Genomic DNA, 22,202 nt, shown 5'->3' on the forward strand with positions numbered 1-22,202 from the left:
TTGAATCGCACTTTGGTAATTGATACACTGCCTGTGTAAACAATACTTGAAAAAATAGAAAAATGTCTTGTTTTATTTTTTATATGTAGAAGACGAGTTTTCAAGAGTTTTTAAGAGTTTTAAGAGAATTTTATATAGTCACGATGAGTAAAGGTGACTTTTGTGTACGAAGTTTTGGGAAAACTTCATAACGTAGAGATGATTTTATATAAGTTATTGTGACGATGCATTTGTAGGAGCATCGGTATAACGAAACAGAGATATTTTTTGATTTGAGCATTGTTTATACACAAAGTGAATGCATATTACGATGCTGTGATTCAAGTAGCCTATTCTTATTACAAAACTAAGCTCACAAAATTGTTTTGTGATATTGTTCTATTCTTTGTTTCTTCAAAATTTCAACAATAAGGAAGAGAAACGGATAAATGAGAATTATGATAATTATGCCCCTGAAGGGAGCCACACGAGGTGAAAAGGACGGGAATATTTAAGCCGTCAATCTCTGAAACTGATATGAGAAATCGGCGATTATCCCACTCTACCTCAAATAATGACGAATATGCGCAATTAGGTTGTAAGAAAATATTTAAGTTGAATATAAGGAATCAATGATATTATAATGATTGGAAGACGATGTGATGATGACGAAGTTCAAGGAAAATGAAACAAATGTGTACGTTTTCTTCAGAGTTGCGAGGATGGCCATGTATATGCCATTTAAAACTCGATGTAAACAAGGAATTACCTTTGATATGTAAGTTTTCGTTTCTTAAGACTTTACGAATTGTTGTAAATGTACGACTGTTTGCTTTCTTTACACTTTAAAATTTAAATAGTTTAAGGAAAACAATGCGGGACGCATTGCTTGAAAGACGGAGAGTGTTACAGAGATATTTTATCTCAGACAAAGGTTAATGAACCTAGCGGTCATCGACACCAGTAAAATGGTTAATTAAAACAACAAGAATTTATTTATAAGTCGATATGCATACAAACCATATTTTTAGACAAACGCACAAATACGCTAATTCCGTTTTACGAGGGTGTTTACGGAAGTCAGACGAAAGCAAGAACATATGTCACAGAGATGTTTGAATATTAATAGTATAATATGTTAATTGACGTTTATGATTGGATGTATCATTTTATCTTTAATTCATGTTTATCGTATGATCAAAGCCACGCCTTAAAGATAACGTTTAAAATCCCATTCTAAAACAATACAAGGAGATCAGATTGGAATAGAGAGAGAGTTGCTCGGAGAGAGAGGAGCACAGCGGACCCAAGACATTTAGACTATGGGAGAAGCGTATCTTGGGCGATGGCAACTGTCAAGCTTGTCTACAGGGAAATAAAGTCTATGTAGTACCAACGAACTCTAAACGTCTCGTGTAGTCAATACACTGAAGATCCCCAGGTTACCTCTCGGCAGCCAAGGCGAGTACAACACATAAACTCCCCATGAAAGAACAATTAGTAAAAGGGTGAACAATACTTTGAAGAACGATAGTAACAGTACGTAAAAGAAACTCGCATTATCCACATGTAACTATCTCACGGTCAAATTTCATTCGTTTACTAACATTAACTATAGTATTTTTCTCCGTGACCTTCATCATGCGCCGTGGTGTTTAGTTGATTCTGCGACTGATGTAAATATTGTAATGAGGATTTGGGTTACCATTTTTAACAAAATTTGTGACATTCACGCTCCATTTATTGAAAAACGTTTTCGACGTGTTAGACAACCGCCATGGATGAACGACGATATTTTGAATGCCATGCATGAGAGAGATGCTTTTCTTAACCAAGCAAAATCTGATGCTAGCAAACTACCTCTTTATAGGCAATCAAGGAATAAAGTTGTCCATATGATTGAAAAGTCAAAACAGGAGTATTTTAGAGATTAGCAGAAAGGTTCGAATGCAAAATCTCTCTGGCATATTTTTAACAGCATTGTCAAACCATCAAAAGAAAATACTACTCCGATTTTAGTTAATGGTATTCTTGTTTCTGACCCTTCTGTTATTGTGAACGCTTTCAATTCTTTCTTTTCTAATATTTCAAATATTTTAAATGTTACCGTCAACAAAGACACCGATATCTCACTGTTAGAAGATCATCTGTGTGGAAAACTTGATGATGCAGTTTTAAACATTCCGCACTTGTCTTCTGACTCAGAGTTTGTTACAAGGGCACTATCACAGGCGAAATCCACAGGTGTCGATAACGTTAATGCTAAGTTATTACGTGTGAGTGCTCCAGTTATTTCTTTTTATCTCACCAAAGTGTTAAATCTTAGTATCGATAACGAAACCGTTCCTGAAATTTTCAAGTGTGCAAGAATTGTTCCGATTTATAAGGGCACTGGTAATGTAAATGAAATGTCAAATTGTAGGCCAATTTCAATTTTCCCAGCAATATCTAAGATTTTAGAGAATCACATTCATTGTAATTTGTATAAATTTTTGACCGATAAGAGTCTGCTGCATACGACACAGTCTGTTTTCAGAAAGTATCATTCCTGTCAAACGGCCCTTTTACGTATGTGCGACGAATTATTTACTAAATATTGACAGTGGTCATCTTTCTGGAGTTCTTTCTCGACCTGTCTAAGGCGTTTGATCTTGTTGACCATGAGTTACTCTCAAAGAAACTTTCTCTGAATGGACTGAATAATAAAAACCTAAATTGGTTTAAATCGTACCTTTCTGAACGTTCAAAGATTGTGAAAGACAGAAAGTATCAGTTGGAGTACCGCAAGGGTCGATACTTGGCCCTTTGCTTTTTTACCATCTTTATCAATGATTTTCCATTTGTAACTTCTAACTCTCATTTAGACACGTACGCCGATGACCAGACTCTTCTATCATCTGGCTTTACGATTTCCAAAGTCAAAAATCTACTTCAAAATGACGCTATTGCTGTTAACAATTGGATAACAGCAACTAGCATGTTAATTAATGCAAGCAAAACCAAGGCTATGTTAGTTGGGTCGCGGCATAAGCTACACAATGTTGACCGTCGTTACGACAAAATTGATGTTGTCATAAATGATATAAGTATTTCTTGTTGTAATTTGAGAGGATCCTTGGTGTGACTATTGATGATGTGGTTTCTTGGAATAAGCATATTGACAATATGTGCACCACACTGAGTCAGAGAATAGGTCTACTAAGACTCTTACATAAACTAATTCCTTTTCACCTTAGAAAAATTCTGTATTATGGTTTAATTCAATCAACTCTTGACTATTGTAGGGTGGTTTGGGGAAATACCAGTAAGAACAACATGGACAGGTGTATAAAATGCAGAAAAGAGCATTGAGGATTCTACTTAACGCAGATTTTGATACGCCGAGTAATGATCTTTTCAAAGCCGCTGATGTTCTTTCCGTTAAGCAACGTATTTTCTATTTCACTTGTATCTTAGTCTTTAAATATTTTGAGAACTCTGTTCCGACGTACATTGCAGACATGTTTTTGTGCCTTTAATGAATGTTCATGATTATCCCACACGCGCAGCAATCTCGCGTAACCTCCTTCTCCCTCGAACGGAATCAGGTCAGAGAACTTTTCAACACAATTGATACTTTTTATAAAAGATAACATTGACTCATAATTTTTTCTCAATACGGTCACTTTGTCTATTTCTTAATTACTTTAACTACTCATGTGTTTATTTTGCTGTACTTTTATTTGTATTTTTTATTGTATTTAGTGTTTTTAGGACCCCATGGAAGATTATGGCCCTGTTGGGAACTTTCACCAAAAAGGTGTCTGTAAATGGGTTATCCTTTAATGTGAATAAATAAAAAATAAGTAAATATAAAAACATTCATATAGTCTATCTTTGACTTCTTGTACCTTAAAAATTCACCCCCAAATTTTTTAGCCTAATTTTCTTTCAAATATCCCCTATAATTTATTCTGAAAGTTTCAACAAAAGTTTAAATCTGGAAATGGCAAAAATAGTCAACGGTTTAAAACGTGCCAATTTTCAGCATTGAAAAAGACACAAAATGATGATATAATGATATAATGCAAAAAAAAAAAAAAAAAAAATCGACTTTGGTAAAAGTGATTCGTTTATGATGGATTCATTCTATAATGACCCGAAAACATGACAGCACAACCAAAACAATTATATTTAAAGTCGTTCTGAAAGCGCACTTGGAAATTTGAGATGTGCAGTGATGTCTCGAGTACACAATTCAAGGGCTGTTAGCGATCCATGGCATTCACTTGCTTTTCCGGCAGCAATGCCGACATCACAACCCACAGCTGTGACAGAGATATCCATTCATGACATCAGGTAGATCTGAAATTATTGTGAATTGGGAATAAAACAAAATTACGTTCCTAATGATTATTTGTTTGTAACTCTCTCAGAAACTTGTACACACTCGCCTATTCAGAATCATGAACGGCTAAGCTCTCATACGCAGCATTTGATAATGTGATGCGACGGTAGGTCTAATCATATAACACTCAGAGCATTGCTAGCCAGGGTTTCTCCTGCTGCCTCCATGTTTCCAGGTAAAGCGATTGCTGATATGTCACAGCAATTCAAGATAGCAGTACATTGCTGGGATTCATCAAGTCACCAAGCTGAAATATGACATTGACTGATATTGACTCATATTTTGATAAATAAACGTCAAGTCAACACCGGGATCGCTATCACCAATTTGAAATTCCCGCTGCTTCGACCGATGCAGGTTGCCTGGATTTTATCACTGAATTTCACTTCCGATGTTTGTAAAACTAAAGAAACAAAACTGTTTGGTGTGTCGAATTTATTTTCGTTGATAATATCATGGATAAAAATGCCAATACTCACCAATTTTCTCGGAGTGCACCGGCGGCTGCTTCCGGATTGCGGCAAGCGGGTCTATTGTTTACGTTGGACTGCGTGTTGCAGCTTTGGTTACGAAATGTCATTAACCTTTGACCCCATAGTGACAGAAACCTTTGGATTATTTGCTTTTTATGTCTTCACTTACAAACGTCAAGGAATCCCACTAGTACTGTCAGTTCCAATTACGGTAAATAATTTTATAATTGTAGTAGAAGCAGTGCTTACTTGTTTGCTGTATCTAAACACTTCCTAATGTCAAATATTTTCCAAGGCGACAGACTTTCAATAAATACATACAAAAAGTCTAACCATAATTTGTAGTACTTACAGCTACTTCAAGCTTACAAGGAAATGTGTCATCGTATTTTGTTTAGTTTGGACTTTGAAATTGTTCAAACTATTTTTTTTGGTGTGTGTTAAATGTCATATTCCATTTTTTCGAAAATAAACTGTTAGCAATAAACCGATGATGAAACAATAACAAAGAAATTAATTTATGAATTCGTCACCCTTACACCCGGGGTATATGTATTCGTATGGTACAAAAAAACGTGTCACGAAGTTGCTACTTGTGTTGTTGTTGTTATTGTTGTTGTTTGTAAATTTGAAAATATGATTTTTGGATTTATTTTTTTGTCAATGGTATAAAAAACGAACCTGTTGATAAATGATTAAGACAGGCTTTAGCAAAAATCAAAATAAGAAAGTACCAATATTTCATCACTTTTCATGACAGCATAACATGAAAAATAACTGTTTGCCCGCAAGTTTTAAAAGTGATTCACAAAACATTAGTCATGTTACGTAACATGATGTACATGTCACTACGGGATCTCGCACAAGGGTTACCATTTTTAATTTATAAAATTGGAAGTTTTTAATGCTGAAATTGCTCAGATTTCACTTCTCCGGCATTAGAGCGCCCTCTACGGCAGAGAAAGGTCAAAGGTCAATATAAGGTTACGGACGTACTGAGGGGACCTTACTCATGACAAATATATATACTGATACCGTCACTTTTTGGTAGTTAATAATCTACAATATAGTGAATATGTTGCATTTTTTACAGAATTTTCAACTTTTTTAAGGGGAAATCGTAAGGAAATATTAGGTCCTCACCATATCACGTGACATGACCTGTAACATCAAAATGGGTCCGTTTAAACAAAAATTAAAATTCATTCCTTCTTAGTTAAATTATGCCCTATCATATGTGATATGTTTCGTCTTAATTGAAAATTTGACCTTGGCCACCTTTTGCAGGTTTTTACAGACAGCGCCTCTTATAAAGGTCACTGGGCAGCTAATCTATTTTCACAATTTCGCGAGAAGCTGGTAATTGTATCCCTAATGTAGGAGGCAATTTTCTCATTAGAGTTTTCGGAAGCATCCCAATCAAAGTGAGTTTAACAAGCGCGGGGCAGAAGAGCTGAAATTTCATTCCTCCAGGGAGCAAGTTTAGCATTACATGTTAATTGCGGTCCCGTTAAGTGCTGAAGTGAAGGATCGTAAGACGAAAAGATGAACTTGACGTGGAGTGAATGAAATTACCGTCACATAGGGTATCGCGATCATGATCCTGCTATGTGGTAAAACAGATTTGCTCATCTGGTATATCGATAAATCACTTGTTCCTTGTCACCGATTCATTAAATCGTTTCTGCGAGAAATACAGAAATAGATTTATGCTAGCATCAGTTCACGCCAAGTATAAGCACCACTGCCGATGATTGAGAGACGATTTCCGCAGTCTACAAATGTCCTTTATTTGACCTCCTGCTTGTTTTCTTTTCCGGTGAACATAGCAAAAAGTTGCAACTTTTGGGGTTTTTTTTCGTTTTAGCCTGCATCTTGAGTAGGGCAATACCATCTATTTCGCAAAGACGAAAGGGCGTTTTAGAGAGTCGATCATGTCCTTGACCGCGATATGCAGACGTAGCGCAGTAAAAGTGATGATGCGCCGTAGTCACGTATAGGAGAGAGCAATTTACGCTTGAAGTTCAAGTCTACGGCTACATATGTATCTGTGGAATATGCTTATTAGTTGAAACTGATCGGATATATGCGACGTGTTTCGTCTTTACGGTAAGAAGTGTAAAAATTCCATCATTACTTCTACAATCAGATATTAGCTGCAGCAACTCGAGTAAGATAGACTGCCAAACTTCTACCAGAGCGTATAATTTTCGCGCTGACAGGAACACGTGAGTGAGATAATCTCTTTCCCGAGGAAAGTAATCGCAAATAATTACCTTAAATTGTATTTATAACTTCGAATTATTTTTCAAGTACCAATTTCTTTTCTTTGATCGAGTTCCATAACGTTAGCGTTTCGATTGCTCCGTGACACCTGAGATATGTTCATAAAACGGATGAATGATGTATTGACAACTGAATGCGTACTATATGAAAGGGATATTATGTCGTCGAGTTTCGGATTTTGGTCTCCATAGCTGCCTTCCATCGACTAACTTTGAGTACCTTGTGATAATTTCTCGGTGATCTGATCGTACACAGGCCGTTAAATGTCACAGACAAAGACACATCGCTCGCTTACGTCAATGCAAATAACTTCGTCGGAACTTGAACACGAAGAATCAGTTTTCACTCTCGGATGACACGTGCTTTCCCCGCGCTCCTTCTAGGTGCAGCATTGCGACAAAGAGGAACACACCTGTCGAAAAGTGAATTAAAAGTTGTTTTTCACCGAGCAAGCAGCATTTTAAGTAGTGTTACGCCAGTGCAGTGGGATCCGTCTTGTCAGCTTTCCTCCGAATCTACATCCCCGAGGGATGACTCTCCTGGGACAGACTTATCGTTATCTTCAAGTTGGAAACACGAGAAGGATTGCTCGTCTCGGAGTTGCCGCTGGTGAAAGGCATTTCGTATCTTTTATTCTCTCGTTTCTCTGATAAAATTTCAAAGTGCCATGTGATTTCAACAAAAAACAAGCCTGTCGTTTTCTTTCCAGTTCTGCTGCGTTAGGGAACATGTAGGCAAATATTCCCCGAATCGGAGTAACATTTAGTGTTGACTTCACATTTTTGAAACGGGAGGATGTGTGGGCAAAAGCCATTCATCGTTTTCAATAGCCTTTAGCTAGGACAGTTTTCAGCTGTGCTGTCCATGTCTCAGAATTATAAGGCATGCTTCCGTCGTTAAAAAAGTGTATTGTTCGGGGTATAAATTTCCCCTGCTCTAAATCGGATCAAGTCTTTTAGAATGTTCATTTATTGCGTGTCCTCGGAATCCGATTAACTGCCGGCCGCGTAGATAGTTTATTTGCCACCTCATATATCTGAACATGTGACCGTCCCAGCTGATGTTTCAAAAACCAGTGCTGCAACCGTTTTAAACTAATAATCCCTGGGTTCGGAATCATCCGCCGGGACAAGTCCTCCTCGGATTCAGTAAATATTTCGGCTGCTTTGATAAGTAAATATATTCGTCAGAATATGCATCCCGCTCATTGGTAAGATTTTACGTGATAGGATAAACGATTTACCGTGAACGGACGCTCTTTGATCAATGAAAATATGTTAAGTCCGCTAGAATAGTTATCGATGCGAGTGAACATTCTTTTTTTCCCTTCGTGCCGATTGGCGGAAATACTCATGCGTGTAATTTGATGCAGGTTCTAGCATTCACGCGCTTTCACTGTCTTCAGGATTGAAAGTTTTGGAGGTATCAGAGTTAAAAACTTTAAGCAAGTAGTAGTGTACGAGTAAGCGTGTAAGTGAGTCAGTAAGCGAGTCGTATATTCAGTCAGTCAGTCGTTCAATCATCAGTTGATGAGTAAGGTATGGGCAAATGGGTATTTAGGTAATTAGACAAACAGGAAAACCTGGCGAATGAATGAATGAAAAAATAAACAAACAAATAAATAAGTATTGCTACCAATGTAACTACAGGGATTCTCAATGGTTAGAAAATAATCCCTGAATTTGATGACAAGTGATTAATAAACCATGATTTCAAAAAGTAGTAGTATGCACGTTAACTATAGGCGCACCAGTGGAACTCGCCAAAAACCATGACGTCATGGTACACAGTTATAACACAGTTGAACTCGAAGTCACCGGCTCTCGCTAGACTGTTTGCGTGTACCATAACGTTATGATTTTCGGTGATTTCCATCGGGTCGCCTCTTAGCTTAATGGGCTGGGCCCGGTGCGATGTAGCTGCAAGCAGGAAAAAAGTTGTATACAGTACTTTGCTTTTTAAGTCCTGGTTTATTAATGATTTGATACCAAGATAAGGGGTTATTTTCTGGTCATTAATAAATCCCTGTTATACAACCGTAAAAATAAAAAAAAGGTCCTACTTAATGAAACTAATTGAAATGGAGTCAATTGTCATCGTGAAACACTGAAAAAATTAAACCCTAGAGTTATTCAACTTACTGTAAGAAGACAGAGATTTTGTCTGTGAGCGTGTTTCTTGTTCCTTCTACGACCACGTATATGCACATCATCATATGTTATTGTATTTCGTTGAAAATGTAATTTGTTTTGGATAACAGTATCAATTTTTCCACAAAAAAATCTTTTTAAATTGACTACAGACCCACCAAAGCTGCAGGACTGAAAATTCACTGATCGTATTGCAATCTTTCAACAGCTCTCAGGTGACAAACAAAAAACTTAATGTTGCACTTGTCTGGTGATATTCTGTACGTACATTCAGTTGCTCTGGCGGTTTCAATCGACACTCATCCACAGCGTTCCGAAATAGTTCAGATGTACGAGTGATTCCAGCCCTATAGGGAGTATCAAAGTTGTTAATTTTTTATTCTTGACATTAATTGCACACACGAAGTAAAACTTTAAGGATATTGGTGTAGAGGATGGAGCCTTAAGCAGGGGGTTATAACATGTAGCGGCATTGATGAGATTTCTTAGCGCAGCGGTACGGTGAAAATTAGATTTACTCGCTTTAATCGGCCCTGGCAACCCCTCATCAATTTTTCACAAAGTCGAAAGCCTTCTTTCAGCTAGAGTGAAACATGTTCTGGGGTTCAGCTAGAAGAACCTTGAACGAAGCAACACAACATCAAACTTGATCAAGAATAAGAGTTGACTCGGTACCCGAGACCGTAATTGGAAATTCCTTCCAGAAGGGATATCAGGGATTTCCATCCGCACAGGGTATTCATAAGTGTAGCATTTACTGGCATTAAATTGTAACCAGTACCAATCTGTGAAGCCGTGCCACGTAAGATAAAGATGCGAGACACGACGGAAAGCTTCACGGAGCATGTGAATTTTCTGTCGCTGCAACCCCCTCCCTTCGGTAAAAATCGTATCCGACCTCGAGATTATTGCATTGTTCGGTTTGTATTCATTTGTCATTTATGTACCTGGAGTTTGCAAATTATCGGATAGTATTGATGGCTCTGTATTAGGTCTGAATTATCTACTCACAGGCCCAAAGCGTGGTTACAAAACTGCTCTCGTAATTTTATGATTCATCAAACGATCAGAATTTATCGATCCGTTGCTAGGCAACGGGTATTTTCAAAATATTTGCAAGAGCTAGGGAATTTTAACTTTTTATGTTATTTCCTGATCTGCGTTTGTAATTAGGGTCAGAAAAATTCTCAAAAGGTTCCGACTGCAGGTAGTTCAGACTAGTAAAAGGTTCCGACTGCAGATAAATCAATGTTTCAATATTTACACGCAAACTCTCGCGAGACCTGGATTGCAACGTCAAAATCACAAAGGGTGTAATTTTTACCTATTTCGTGACAGTTATCGTCCCCCGTTATTGACTACCACGGTTATGTGGTCAGATTATAAAGTAGTTGTGCAAGACAGTCACAAATGAGAGAAAACGCCCATTGCCACTTCAACTCAGACTTTATAATAATTTTGCAAGGACTGTGAACTGAATTCCTTCGCTTTGGGTGATCACGATTGCCAGCTGTTGAATATAGCTTAGCGCACGACACAGGCTGTTGCCAACATCAGGTTTGAGAGATCAAGTTGTTGCCGGTCTTTCGCCTATTATTGTCATACCTGGTGGGAAGAGTCCTCAATATACGTGATTATGGTGGCTTTCGTCGCAACAATTGTGGTGCCCGCGATAAAGTACAATTTACATGATTCTTGTATGTATGATTTATGGAATTCTCCCCAAAATTTCCAAACAAAGTGCGAACTTATTTCCCCCAGTATGAAATGACTTCCACGTCCATTTGGAACATATTTGTATGTCACGTGACTCTTAGAGTCAATTTGCAGCTTAGTCACGACATATCAAATTCCAATTTGACGTGTTAAAAACCACTTCGCTATTAACTTTAATTTCACACCGACGAATAAAATTTAACTCTTTTGGCCACAACGCAGACCAATTTTTTTTCTTACAAAGTCATTGTGCGAGAATGCCGTAATGACGATTTCTCCGAAACTTTTCGCTTACTCAGAGTCAAATGACGAAACTTTAAACCCAAATAACAAACATATGCACGCTTACGACAAAATAAGCAGTAAAAAGAGAAACAAGCCAAGATTTCTATTGTACCTAACATAGTGTGCTCAAGAGAAACAGTTATTATTTTTTAAACCATTTGAACAAAATAGCTAGTTAGTACACTGGTGACAAACTAGGGTATGATGATGATAATGATGATGATGATGATGATGATGATGATGATTTTCTTCTACCCTTTCTGTCTTCTACCCTTTCGTCACAATGGTTCAGTCTAAACCAACTGTATCAATGGTAATTGAGGACCTCTTTAGAGAGCATTTGAGTGAAGAGGTTAAATATATGCTGAATCTTACGCTAATGTATGGTCAAGTTCATTGTTGTTGCAGTGAATCTTATGAGAAAATAGTGATTAAAAGTTCTTGCATCTCCAAGACGCAGCGAAAGCATAGTTCAATGTTTTGCTGGCACTTTCAGATTTCTTGCTTTTCTTCCCACATGTGGGACTTGAAGACGGGATTTTATTTCACCTGAGCGTGTGATTTTAGTTTCCCGGCGCAGTTGAGCAGTTAGTTTCATGTTGAGAAATGACTTGAATATTCAGAATAAGAGACGAAGTAAGAATTGCCCGACTGGACGCTCCGACCTGCAGATGTGAAATCATTTCACTCATTCACAGAGAAATCCTGCGAGACTAGTAAAAATGTTTCAAATCCCGCGCAATTTTAATGACCTCATATATTGAAAATAGTGATTTCGCTTCAGCAAACGCGTTTCGGTGACCTGAGCGAAATAGCAAAGGCACTTTTACTGAAATCTTTCATTGTTTATTGAAAAAGAGTAACATAGAAATACTTTCAAATTGGAAGATCTTTTTTGAGACAGAAAAAAGCTCCTTTCTACCTACCGTATTATTGGAAAGATTGTGACAGACTCTGATCGACAGGAAAATAACCGCCATTGTTTATGGACTCTGAATCGATGATTCGGATTATATACCTGATCGGAATAGTCCATTTTCCTGATAATAGACGCCTTGTAATGCTTTGCATCAAATATAAGAGTCTTACAGAATGATTTGATGTGGATGAAAAGGACCCAGTAGTTTGAGACTCTGTGGCGCCAAAATAATGGTTTCGTTACCTACGGATGAGATCAATTGAATCGTTGACCATACGTTGACCGAACTCATCATAGTTTTACGTGTGACGTTTTGAGTACCTGTAATGGGCATCTCGAAATTTAAGAGTTGTGTTATTCGTAGCGCTCGTGACAACGACGAGAAGGATACAACCACGACGAATGACACTGACTGCAACGATTACGACAGCGGGGATCACGATTACCATTGACCTTCCCCGGGTTTTCCCACAATGCATCACTGCGGCTGTATCAAACAACTGTATACACACTCAAAACAACAAAACATACTGATTTTTGTGTTGCACAACGGATTGTTACACAAGAATGACACAATGTTGCAATGTTAAAAAAACGCCTCTTGTGTATTTCGTATCCATCGGTGACGAAGATATAAATCATGATGTAACCTGCCATTGTGTTTTATGGGTAACATACCCTGCGTAAAGCCTACGGCTAAAAATTTCCACGAGTAACGTATGGTTTGTAAACTCTAGCACGCACTGCATCATGGAACCGACAAAATACGTTTTGAGTATGAGATGGTGTTAAGGGTGAGAAATTGGTAAGAGAGTGGTCAAATTTTAATCAAGTTATCAGGGGGCCTTAACATCGTTATTTCGTAACAGGCACCTGTCCGCATTACAGCGTTGAACCGTTGGCAATACGAGAACTTGACACACTGTCTAAATTGAGGAATTGCCCATTCTGTCGGGCGTAATTACCGTCTAGGGGTAAAACCAGTCGACCACAAATAAATGAACTCTGCGAAAGTTGAAACACTGTCTGGAAGAGGTAACTCGGAGTCAAAACAACACCAGACATCTAGACACGTCTCTCTAACACAGTCCAGAACACATCATTCGCAAACGTTGTTTGTGCGAATCTGGTGGTGTTGTTTTGACTACGTCTGACCTCCTGCTAGACAATTTTTCAACTTTCGCAGCGTTGATTGTTCTTTGACCAACTGATGTCACCGCTAAACGAGTTACAGCTGATAGTGTTGGCAACTTCTCAATTTCGACAGCATGTATTGTTCCCATATTGCCAATGGCTCAATGCAAACCCCTGTAAGCAATTTAAAATTATACGGCCACGATAACACAATCGTGCTTGCCGTCGATGATGAAATGACCCACATTGGTTACGACCATATATATATATATATATATATATATATATATATATATATATATTATATATATATATATATATATATAATATATATATATAATATATATATATATATATATATATATATATATATATATATATATATATATATATATATATATATCTGCGAGTGAAAGTTAAGGTCGAACATGACTGTTATATGGATGTGTGAAGCCTTCAAATTGAAACCAAATAAACAGTTTGTCCTCACTTTTGCCTTCACCAGGTTACTGTTCAGGCGACGTGTATCACGCTGACAGCGATGAGCGCCGACCGATACTACGCCATTGCCCATCCCCTGAAATCACTGAAGACCAGAACACCCAGAGTTGCCGTTTCCATAAGCGCCGGAATATGGATATGTAAGTAACACCGTAGGATTTTGCTTGGAATCCTGGAATTTCATTCGATTCCGAGAGTAGTCGATACCCTTCTCCTGACAACTAAACCATCAGGACATCTGCTCCCACTCTGTAAACCGGTGTCCCATCGCAATTCTCGTAGCATGCAGGCAGGATAAAAAATTACCGAAAGATTTGTACGTTGTGCCTGCGTTCATGCTGTCGGTAAATGTCATGTTTCTAATCAAGCTTTGCAAGGATTTACTGTAACCTCAAGGTTGTAGTACAGATGTAGAATTAAGATCAGTTGCGCTGTCTGTCTGTACGTATATGTTCTTACGAATGAGGGTGGACTCAGGTTGGTAGCCATATAGGTCGATGTGGAAGAGGGTAAATAGAACGGTGTCTATTCACAAATGACATGTGCATGCTCGTATCGCATGTATGCATGTAATGTTTGTCTAGCCATCCATCCATTATCTATCCATCCATCCATCCATGCGCAGGTACATACATGCATACATACATACATACATACATACATACATACATACATACATACATACATACATACATACATACATACATACATACATACATACATACATACATACATACATACATACATACATACATACATACGTAAGAGTTAATGTTTGTTCGTTTTATGCTGACATGCATAGTTTTCTGAGTTTGATGAATTTATTTGTCATTTCACTGATCATCGATCAAAGCTAACAACGCAATGAATATTTTCGCAATGAATATTTTGCTTCCCCTTTTACTTTTAGTGTCGCCGCTGAAAGTAAACGATCCATTACACACTGCGTGCGATGACGGGTCATTATTCACAAATTGATAATCCTAATATAACATTGTGAAATGTATAGCGTCGCATAATCCATTATTTCGTTTCCCCATGTACTGTGCTCCCTGAAGCAGTAAAAAAGCGCGCTAAAAGGAAAATGTCGCGTGTGATTTTATTCTTTCATCGGGTAATATCGACGGACTTCCGCATTCGTCAATGCTTCTTTCAGGGAGAGTAAACTGTCTATCAACGAGTTCGTCTGACAATTACTGCAAGCGACACCGTCGTGCTATTCCATCGAATTGGAGGGTGACGAATTCTGCCGAGTGTTTTATCCCCTCCATCGCCGTCTGCGACAGTTCCTGTTCGTCGCACGTGAAGGTCGCGCGAACCGCTGCCTATAGAAGTCGTATCGGAACAATCTGCACCTTTTCTTTCATTCCGAGTCGATCACATCGAAGCCCGCCAGCATACAATTAAGCGTTACAAAGCAGTATCACAAAAAGAATTAGCTGGACATGGTTGTTCACTGGAAGTTAATTAAATTGGATGGACTCACAAGTCGCTCGTGCAATCAGTTCCAATTACCGACGGGTTTAAACTTAGATCTATCGTTTTCTTATCAGCGAGGCCTGCAAACACACTGCATTCTAATCAACTTGTTCCGAAAATTTGGATCAGCCGATCTAACCCTAACATCATTAAGCGTTCGTGGAGAGGAAAAAGGTGACACTTTAAAAAGTCGGTGGACATTGGATGTTACATATAAAGTTGAACGGGGAGTGCAGATTTCATTTTTTTTCCTGCGGAGGTGACTTGAAACCCGAAGCCGTTGCTGTTAGTCATTTCAGCAAATCAAAGATTTCTCTTTCGCTGTTTTTACTCTTACGGTTACCTCTGACCTAATCAAACCGCCAATTTTGCTCTTAAAATACCGCTTACGATTAAATCATGTGCGTCAATACTTTGTAAGCCCGGTCTATCCATCACTATTATGAACCAATCTCTCGTTCCATGCATCGAAACATACATAGCCCCAAAAACATTTCATATAGTCATATACTTTCCAAACCACATCCTCTTTAAGCATAAACATTAAACCCGCTCAACCTGCGGGTAAGATAAACTTAGGGCTTAAGTCAGCAAAATCTTGCGTGCTTCGTGCCGTATCTTTCTTGATGGCATTAAAAACCTGTTTTCGTTGACGTTAATTCAGAGGCCAGTTCTAGCGTGTACATGTGTATGCTCCAATGAAACCATTGTGGGTGTTTCTGGCCAAACACGAACTAGAATCACGCAGTGCTGTCAGATGCACTCGCTACATATATCATCAGTTCGTACTGAGTACATGAGGAACTATTGAAATCCAGGGTAGTTCTTACTCACCAAGTCGAACATTAGACGCAGAAATCGTAAAGGCCAACTCAAGAAAGAGGTAATAGAAGGACATACAGGCTTCGAAATGCTACGGCACGGGTTCCATCGCTTGTGGAAGCGATATGAACATCCGTCCCTCCAACCATCCAGTAAACACCCACAGATAGACAGACAGACAGACAGACATCAGGTAGACAGGCATATAGAAATTAGTATCGGTTATTAATATATAATTTCTAGGGTTTAATTAATGTCACTATGAAATGTTTTAGAGGAGTGAAATGTAGAGACATTGATCTAAGTAAAACGGAATGGTCTTATCTCACGAGAGGTGGCCTGAGTAACCATTACATTATCAATTCATACTTTCTTACCATATATCCTTCCCCATAGCGTTCCGCTGTGACTCCGAGGATGGACTTACGTGTAGAGAGTGTTTAATGCACGCATCAAAAACACAGGATCATCGCTGGGGTCAACAAGCCAGAGGACTTAAGCATGTTTACTCGGTCCCATATCTTTTGATTGATTGAGTGCATGATAGAAAGGGCTAGAAAGCTGCTATTTAACGATATTCTACACATTCGGAGCGTTTGAACTTTCTCACGTTGCACTACTATGGTTGCAGATTGAAGGGTTGAGGAAAATGGCATTCGGCGTAATGACAACCGCCGTTGCTTGTGGGAAAACTTTTGCGGGTTTGAGACACAGCTGAGTGCATATTCCCTGTTCGTATTCATGACACTTGCGCCATTCGTGTGCGTTTGCGGAGGAGACCGTCAAAGGGGCGGGCTTCGAGCTAGCATGACAAAGGTAAAGAGTTGATAGAGGGGGTGATCAAGCTTTATAAACCACGATCGCGTCGTTACTCTGTAGGGACAGGCATTGTAGATCAAGCTGAAAATGTAACGACAAATAATTATGACAAATCGACGTCTTTGAATAATCGACGTGTTCATCAAGAAATCTGCCCGACTGTTTCGTGATTTGAATAGCGAAGTGCAAACAACAATCTTTTGAGCTGTTGCTACAATAATGTACCGTTGTGAACCTGCGTACAGAATGTTCATGATACGATCATTCTTTGTAGTGGTGACCACTTTGTTCAGAAAACTTCCTGTTTTTTTTTTCTTTCGAAATATTATGACGCTTATTCTTAATTGATGCCAAATACATCTGAACTCAAGTTCATTTTATGTCCGTCGACTTTGAATTCAATTGAAAAGGTGAAGTCCACAGCCTAATAGCCGTGACTCCTTGCGGAAACTTGCAAATTGTAAGATGGCGAAACTTAGGTGTTGTTTCAGACTGGAAGTGCATTTACTATCTGTGATTTTATCATAGATTTACACATTCAAAAAAGTTGTGTGCAGTCATTTTGTTTACTTGCAGATCACAAACACTGTGAAATTTAGATCATGTTGGTAGCAAACTGCTTGTAATGTTGTTTTGGCCAATAAACCTGCTTCCCACATTGCTCCTCTTTTATACCTGACCTTCTTGTTCACAAGCGAGGCTTTAAATCGTGGGCAGTCTTATAAACCTGAAAAGGGGACTTGCGAAAGCTAGATGTCAGATACTACAAGGCATCTGGTAGCGGGAATTTTATGCGTGCAATTATTGTAGACATGAGTATAAAAGCCTTTAAGTGACATTTTGATAAGCAACAAACAGTCTTTTTTACTTTTCAAAATGTCCCTTGTGGCGGTTAATGCATAACATAGCGGAGGCACATATTTCCCAGAATTCTCCCTGATCTTTGCCATTAAATTCGACGGCAGTGTATTAGTCTACGGAGAGAAGTCACCAGAGAACCCTAGAGCACTAAAACAACGTGGCCGACTCTGTCATTCCAGCAAATTCACCGTTATTAGTCCCGGTAAAACGCAATTTCGAGAAGTTGATTGGAGTAAACCGGAGACTCTTCCTGAGAGAATTTACACCGCCTGAGTTGTGCACATATCCCGGTTTATTCGCTAGAGCCATAGAAACGCTATTTGCTCCGGTAAATTGAGAGGCCGAAGGGTTGATAGTCCTGGCGGAGGCTCACGTTGCTGGCGTCAATTTTCATTTGATTGAATTAATACTTTCCTGGGTGACACACAGCTAAATATCTTGAAGACGTAAATCTGGTAACAGTTGCCCAAGGGCGGTTGACTAGTCCCGGGAAACGTAATTTTGACGTCAAACGTAATATTTTTAACCAGTCAATAGACTTAAGGGCAATCTCTTTTTGTGTTATCACTTGCTCATTCACTGATGTAGTAATACTAGTATACTGTAATAATGATCCTAGAGAGAACACAGATTTCTTGTAAAACTCCTTCAACGTGATCATGGGGCGCGCCAGTTACTTGGAAACAGATCATTGTTTTTCAGAAAGACAGTGGTCACAGTCAATATCGTCTTTCGCTCGATTCCCTACTCTCCGCCGGCAAAGCTTTAATCATTGCAAGTATGTCTTGGCAAGATTCAGCTCTACCATCCGTCGTCATTCCCGCTATCCCAGGGGGTTCACGGTCGGAGATTTTTGTATGCAACTCAATCGCAGAGTTTCCCCTTTAGGTGTAAAACCACAGACAAATATAGACACAGACTGGCAACGCGGCATGCCTTTTGTTCCATGGTCGTCTCGGTAGACTATTGCCTTTTCATATGAAAATGAGCTTCAAAGGTGTTAAACTTTTTGGAGACTTTGTTTGTGGTTGATAATTGCACGACATTATGCGAAAAATACGACGAGATGGCATTGTGCTGCCAGTCGCGTAGCAACCATAGTTACTTTGTGAGCTCTCAGGCCAGAAACACTGCTTCACGCCAATCTTGACGAACGTGTAAAAGACGGTATGACTGACTGTAAACCATTGAGTAAAACCAGACAGTATCGATAAAAGACTTTCAAATTTGGTTCAAACACACTCATTATATATTCATAAAAATATGAGAGGAATTTTTAAAACGGTAAAACTCACTTTCCTGAAGCTCAAAACACTCCCGTTTTCGCCAGCACGTCAATTCCGCTCAGCACCACACGACAACAACAACACAAACTTTGCCGAACATACTTTCGCTTAACAATTGGCGAAAATCCGAAAATTACCGAAGGATGCATGGTCGGCACTCTTCGGAAAAGAGAGGCGAGAGCAACCTGAGGCGAGGGGAACATGGATGGGTTACGTAACCGCTTCACGCCTTAAACAATACCCGTTGCGAGTCTGTGTCTATATTTGTCTGTGGTAAAACTTAGCTTGCAGCTTTCCGTGTCTGCATTACTTGCAAAGATGCCAAAATCTACCAGTTTGGCTTTAGGTTCATCTTCAACAAAAGGATAATTACTGTAATGAGTGACAAAATCAACATCGGAATACCTCTCCCTACCTCATTCTCACCCTAATCCCCTCTCCCTCTTCAGAGAGAGAGAGAGAGAGAGAGAGAGAGAGAGAGAGAGAGAGAGAGAGAGAGAGAGAGAGAGTTTCCTTGCCCTTAGATCTGTACATATTGACTATATTTTGTGACATGTTACACTATTATAGTCAACATAACGTTGACTATAATTTGAACTATAATTTGAAACTACTGAAGGAGTAAAACAAGGGTGTGTTCTCAGCCCTTTGCTTTTTTCAATTTATATTAATGAATTTGCAAAAATGCTGAATGATTCAAATCTTGGTGTTCAGATTGATAAGCAGTTGATACCAGGGCTCTTTTGGGCTGATGATGTTGCTTTGATAGCAAATAATCACAAAGATTTACAAACTCTTTTAAACATCGCTAATAACTTTGCAGAAAAATGGAAATTAACATTTAATCAACAGAAGTCAGAAATTATGTACTTTGGAAGGAAATTGCATACTAAAGATACAGTTTGGAAATTAGGTGATTTAATATTGAAAGAAACCAATTCATATAATTATTTAGGCGTAACTATCACAAGATCATTAAAAGATCATGAACATTTCAATATGATTTACAAAAAAGGAATGAAATTGATTGCATACTGTAAATCACTCATTAATCACCATAATAGTTTTAACCGTTTTCAATATGGTGATGTTCTATGGACCAATATTGTTTTACCATCAATCAGCTATGGAAGCAGTGTATGGTTGTTAAAAAGTAAGGAAGACATTAGGAAATTGAGGAGTTTACAATACCAATTTGGAAAATTTCTGTTTAAAGAAAATAAAAACGTTGCCAGCTCTGCAGTTTTAGGTGATCTGGGCTGGATGGATATTCACAATTTGCTTGATAGATCACGTGTAAATTACCTAGATAGATAACAAAAAATGGACAATGATAGGTGGACCAAAGTAGTCTTTATTGCTCTCAATAAATGATATCAAAGCAATGCTAAGTTGGTATGGAATTGGCCAAAGTATGTACATGATACTCTCATTGACAATGGATTAGATCATCTCTATCAATCAGACCCTCCAATGAATGCAAGATGGCTGACTAGTTTCAGAACAATCAAAAACCATAATGTTTTGGTTTCGTTCAAACAAACCATTGAAAATATGAAATCCTTGCTACACTATTCCTGGATTAAAAAAGATAATACACGAGAAAATTATGTGAATGATCCTCAAGATCATCATGGTGTTTCTTTATTTTTTAAAATTAGAACAAACTCTATCGACCTTGAGGGATATAAACTCAACTGGGCAAATTATAAAGGTAATGGAAAATGTAAACTTTGTTGTGATGAAATAGAAGACACTTACCACTTTCTTTTTACATGTAATTACTTCACTGATAAGAGAAATTCTTTTTACCTGCATTTAAATGAGGCGTTTTCAGAATTTGGTAACAGCACTGTTATAAATAAGTTCCACTCTGGGAGCTTGAATTTTAGGTTCAATATTTTATTTAGCAATACCTTGTGGGAGATAAACCACAACTTGGGAGAAAATGTCTCAAAATTAACCGAGACATACATAAAAACTCTCTGGAATATGAGGAATACTGCCCTTAAAGACTCATACTGCCCTTAAAGACTCAACATTGATCTGTGCGTCTTCTTGTTTGTGTGTGTTTGTTTTGTACTTATTGACACTGCTTTTTCTGCAGTTTTTGCTTTTTAAACCGTTTCAAAGGTAATTGAATAAATAAATAACGTACGTGCCTCCCACTCGCAAAATGTCAATGTGATTTAAAGAGTTCATTTCATAAATACGGACTGATAGCGTCATGGTTGAGTTTCTCCGTGGTCGTTTTCCCACCACGTACTTGCTCTTGCGATGAGTGTGATAAAGATGGACAAGCTGTTTCCTCTCATTTGTTCTATCTGCGCAGGGTAGCTTGCGACGATTCAAACGAGTTAAAACGGGTATTTACAGCCACACTATGAATCTTCGGCGATTATCAGACATCCTAATCTGAACGCCGCGTGCAGCTTCTGCTCTAATGATGCCGCGTACAAAAGTTTATCTGGAATTTCACTACAATTTAAATGCTACACAACCGACAGTGATGTCTCAGCAAGCCATTCATATAGCCACTTGAATCAGACAAACCCGTGGACGAAAATGCTTCTATGAAAGGCTACGCAGCCTCTTAAAGTACCATTTCACAATGTACAATACGCAGAATATAAAAACTCGTGTTTTGCGCTGCTCGAAGTTATACGGCTACGCGAAAAACAGAGAAAAAATACCATGGGGAAAAAATGTATATATATATATATATATATATATATATATATATATATATATATATATATATATATATATATATATATATTTATGTATGCATATATACATATATACATATATTACAATGAAAGATAGACAGACAGATAGATACTAGATAGATAGATAGATAGATAGATAGATAGATAGATAGATAGATAGATAGATAGATAGATAGATAGATAGATAGATAGATAGATAGATAGATAGATAGAAACTGTCACACTCATTTCGAGATTCACTCTGCGATTCGGTTGTATGCCTTGACATCCTCAAAGGATATAATTAAATGAGGTAAAGTCCGTAGATACATAGGAACCAGTTTTGTATAACAAAGATAGAATTGGTTTTGCTGTGCAAATACCGCTTTGACTTGAG

The 22,202-nt window shown here is 38.2% G+C and overlaps 1 protein-coding gene across 2 annotated transcripts in view; it reads left to right on the forward strand.

Moving 5' to 3' along the window:
* Nucleotides 1–22,202, forward strand: part of LOC139140589 (G-protein coupled receptor 54-like) — a 178,703-nt gene that overhangs the window by 145,730 nt on the left and 10,771 nt on the right. For both annotated transcript variants that reach the window (XM_070709932.1, XM_070709933.1), the window contains exon 4: nt 13,835–13,970. In XM_070709932.1, the coding sequence (XP_070566033.1) occupies nt 13,835–13,970 (136 nt within the window). The remainder of the gene's footprint in view (nt 1–13,834; nt 13,971–22,202) is intronic.

This window comes from Ptychodera flava, chromosome 9 (genome assembly GCF_041260155.1).
Source record: "Ptychodera flava strain L36383 chromosome 9, AS_Pfla_20210202, whole genome shotgun sequence".
Lineage (NCBI taxonomy): Eukaryota > Metazoa > Hemichordata > Enteropneusta > Ptychoderidae > Ptychodera > Ptychodera flava.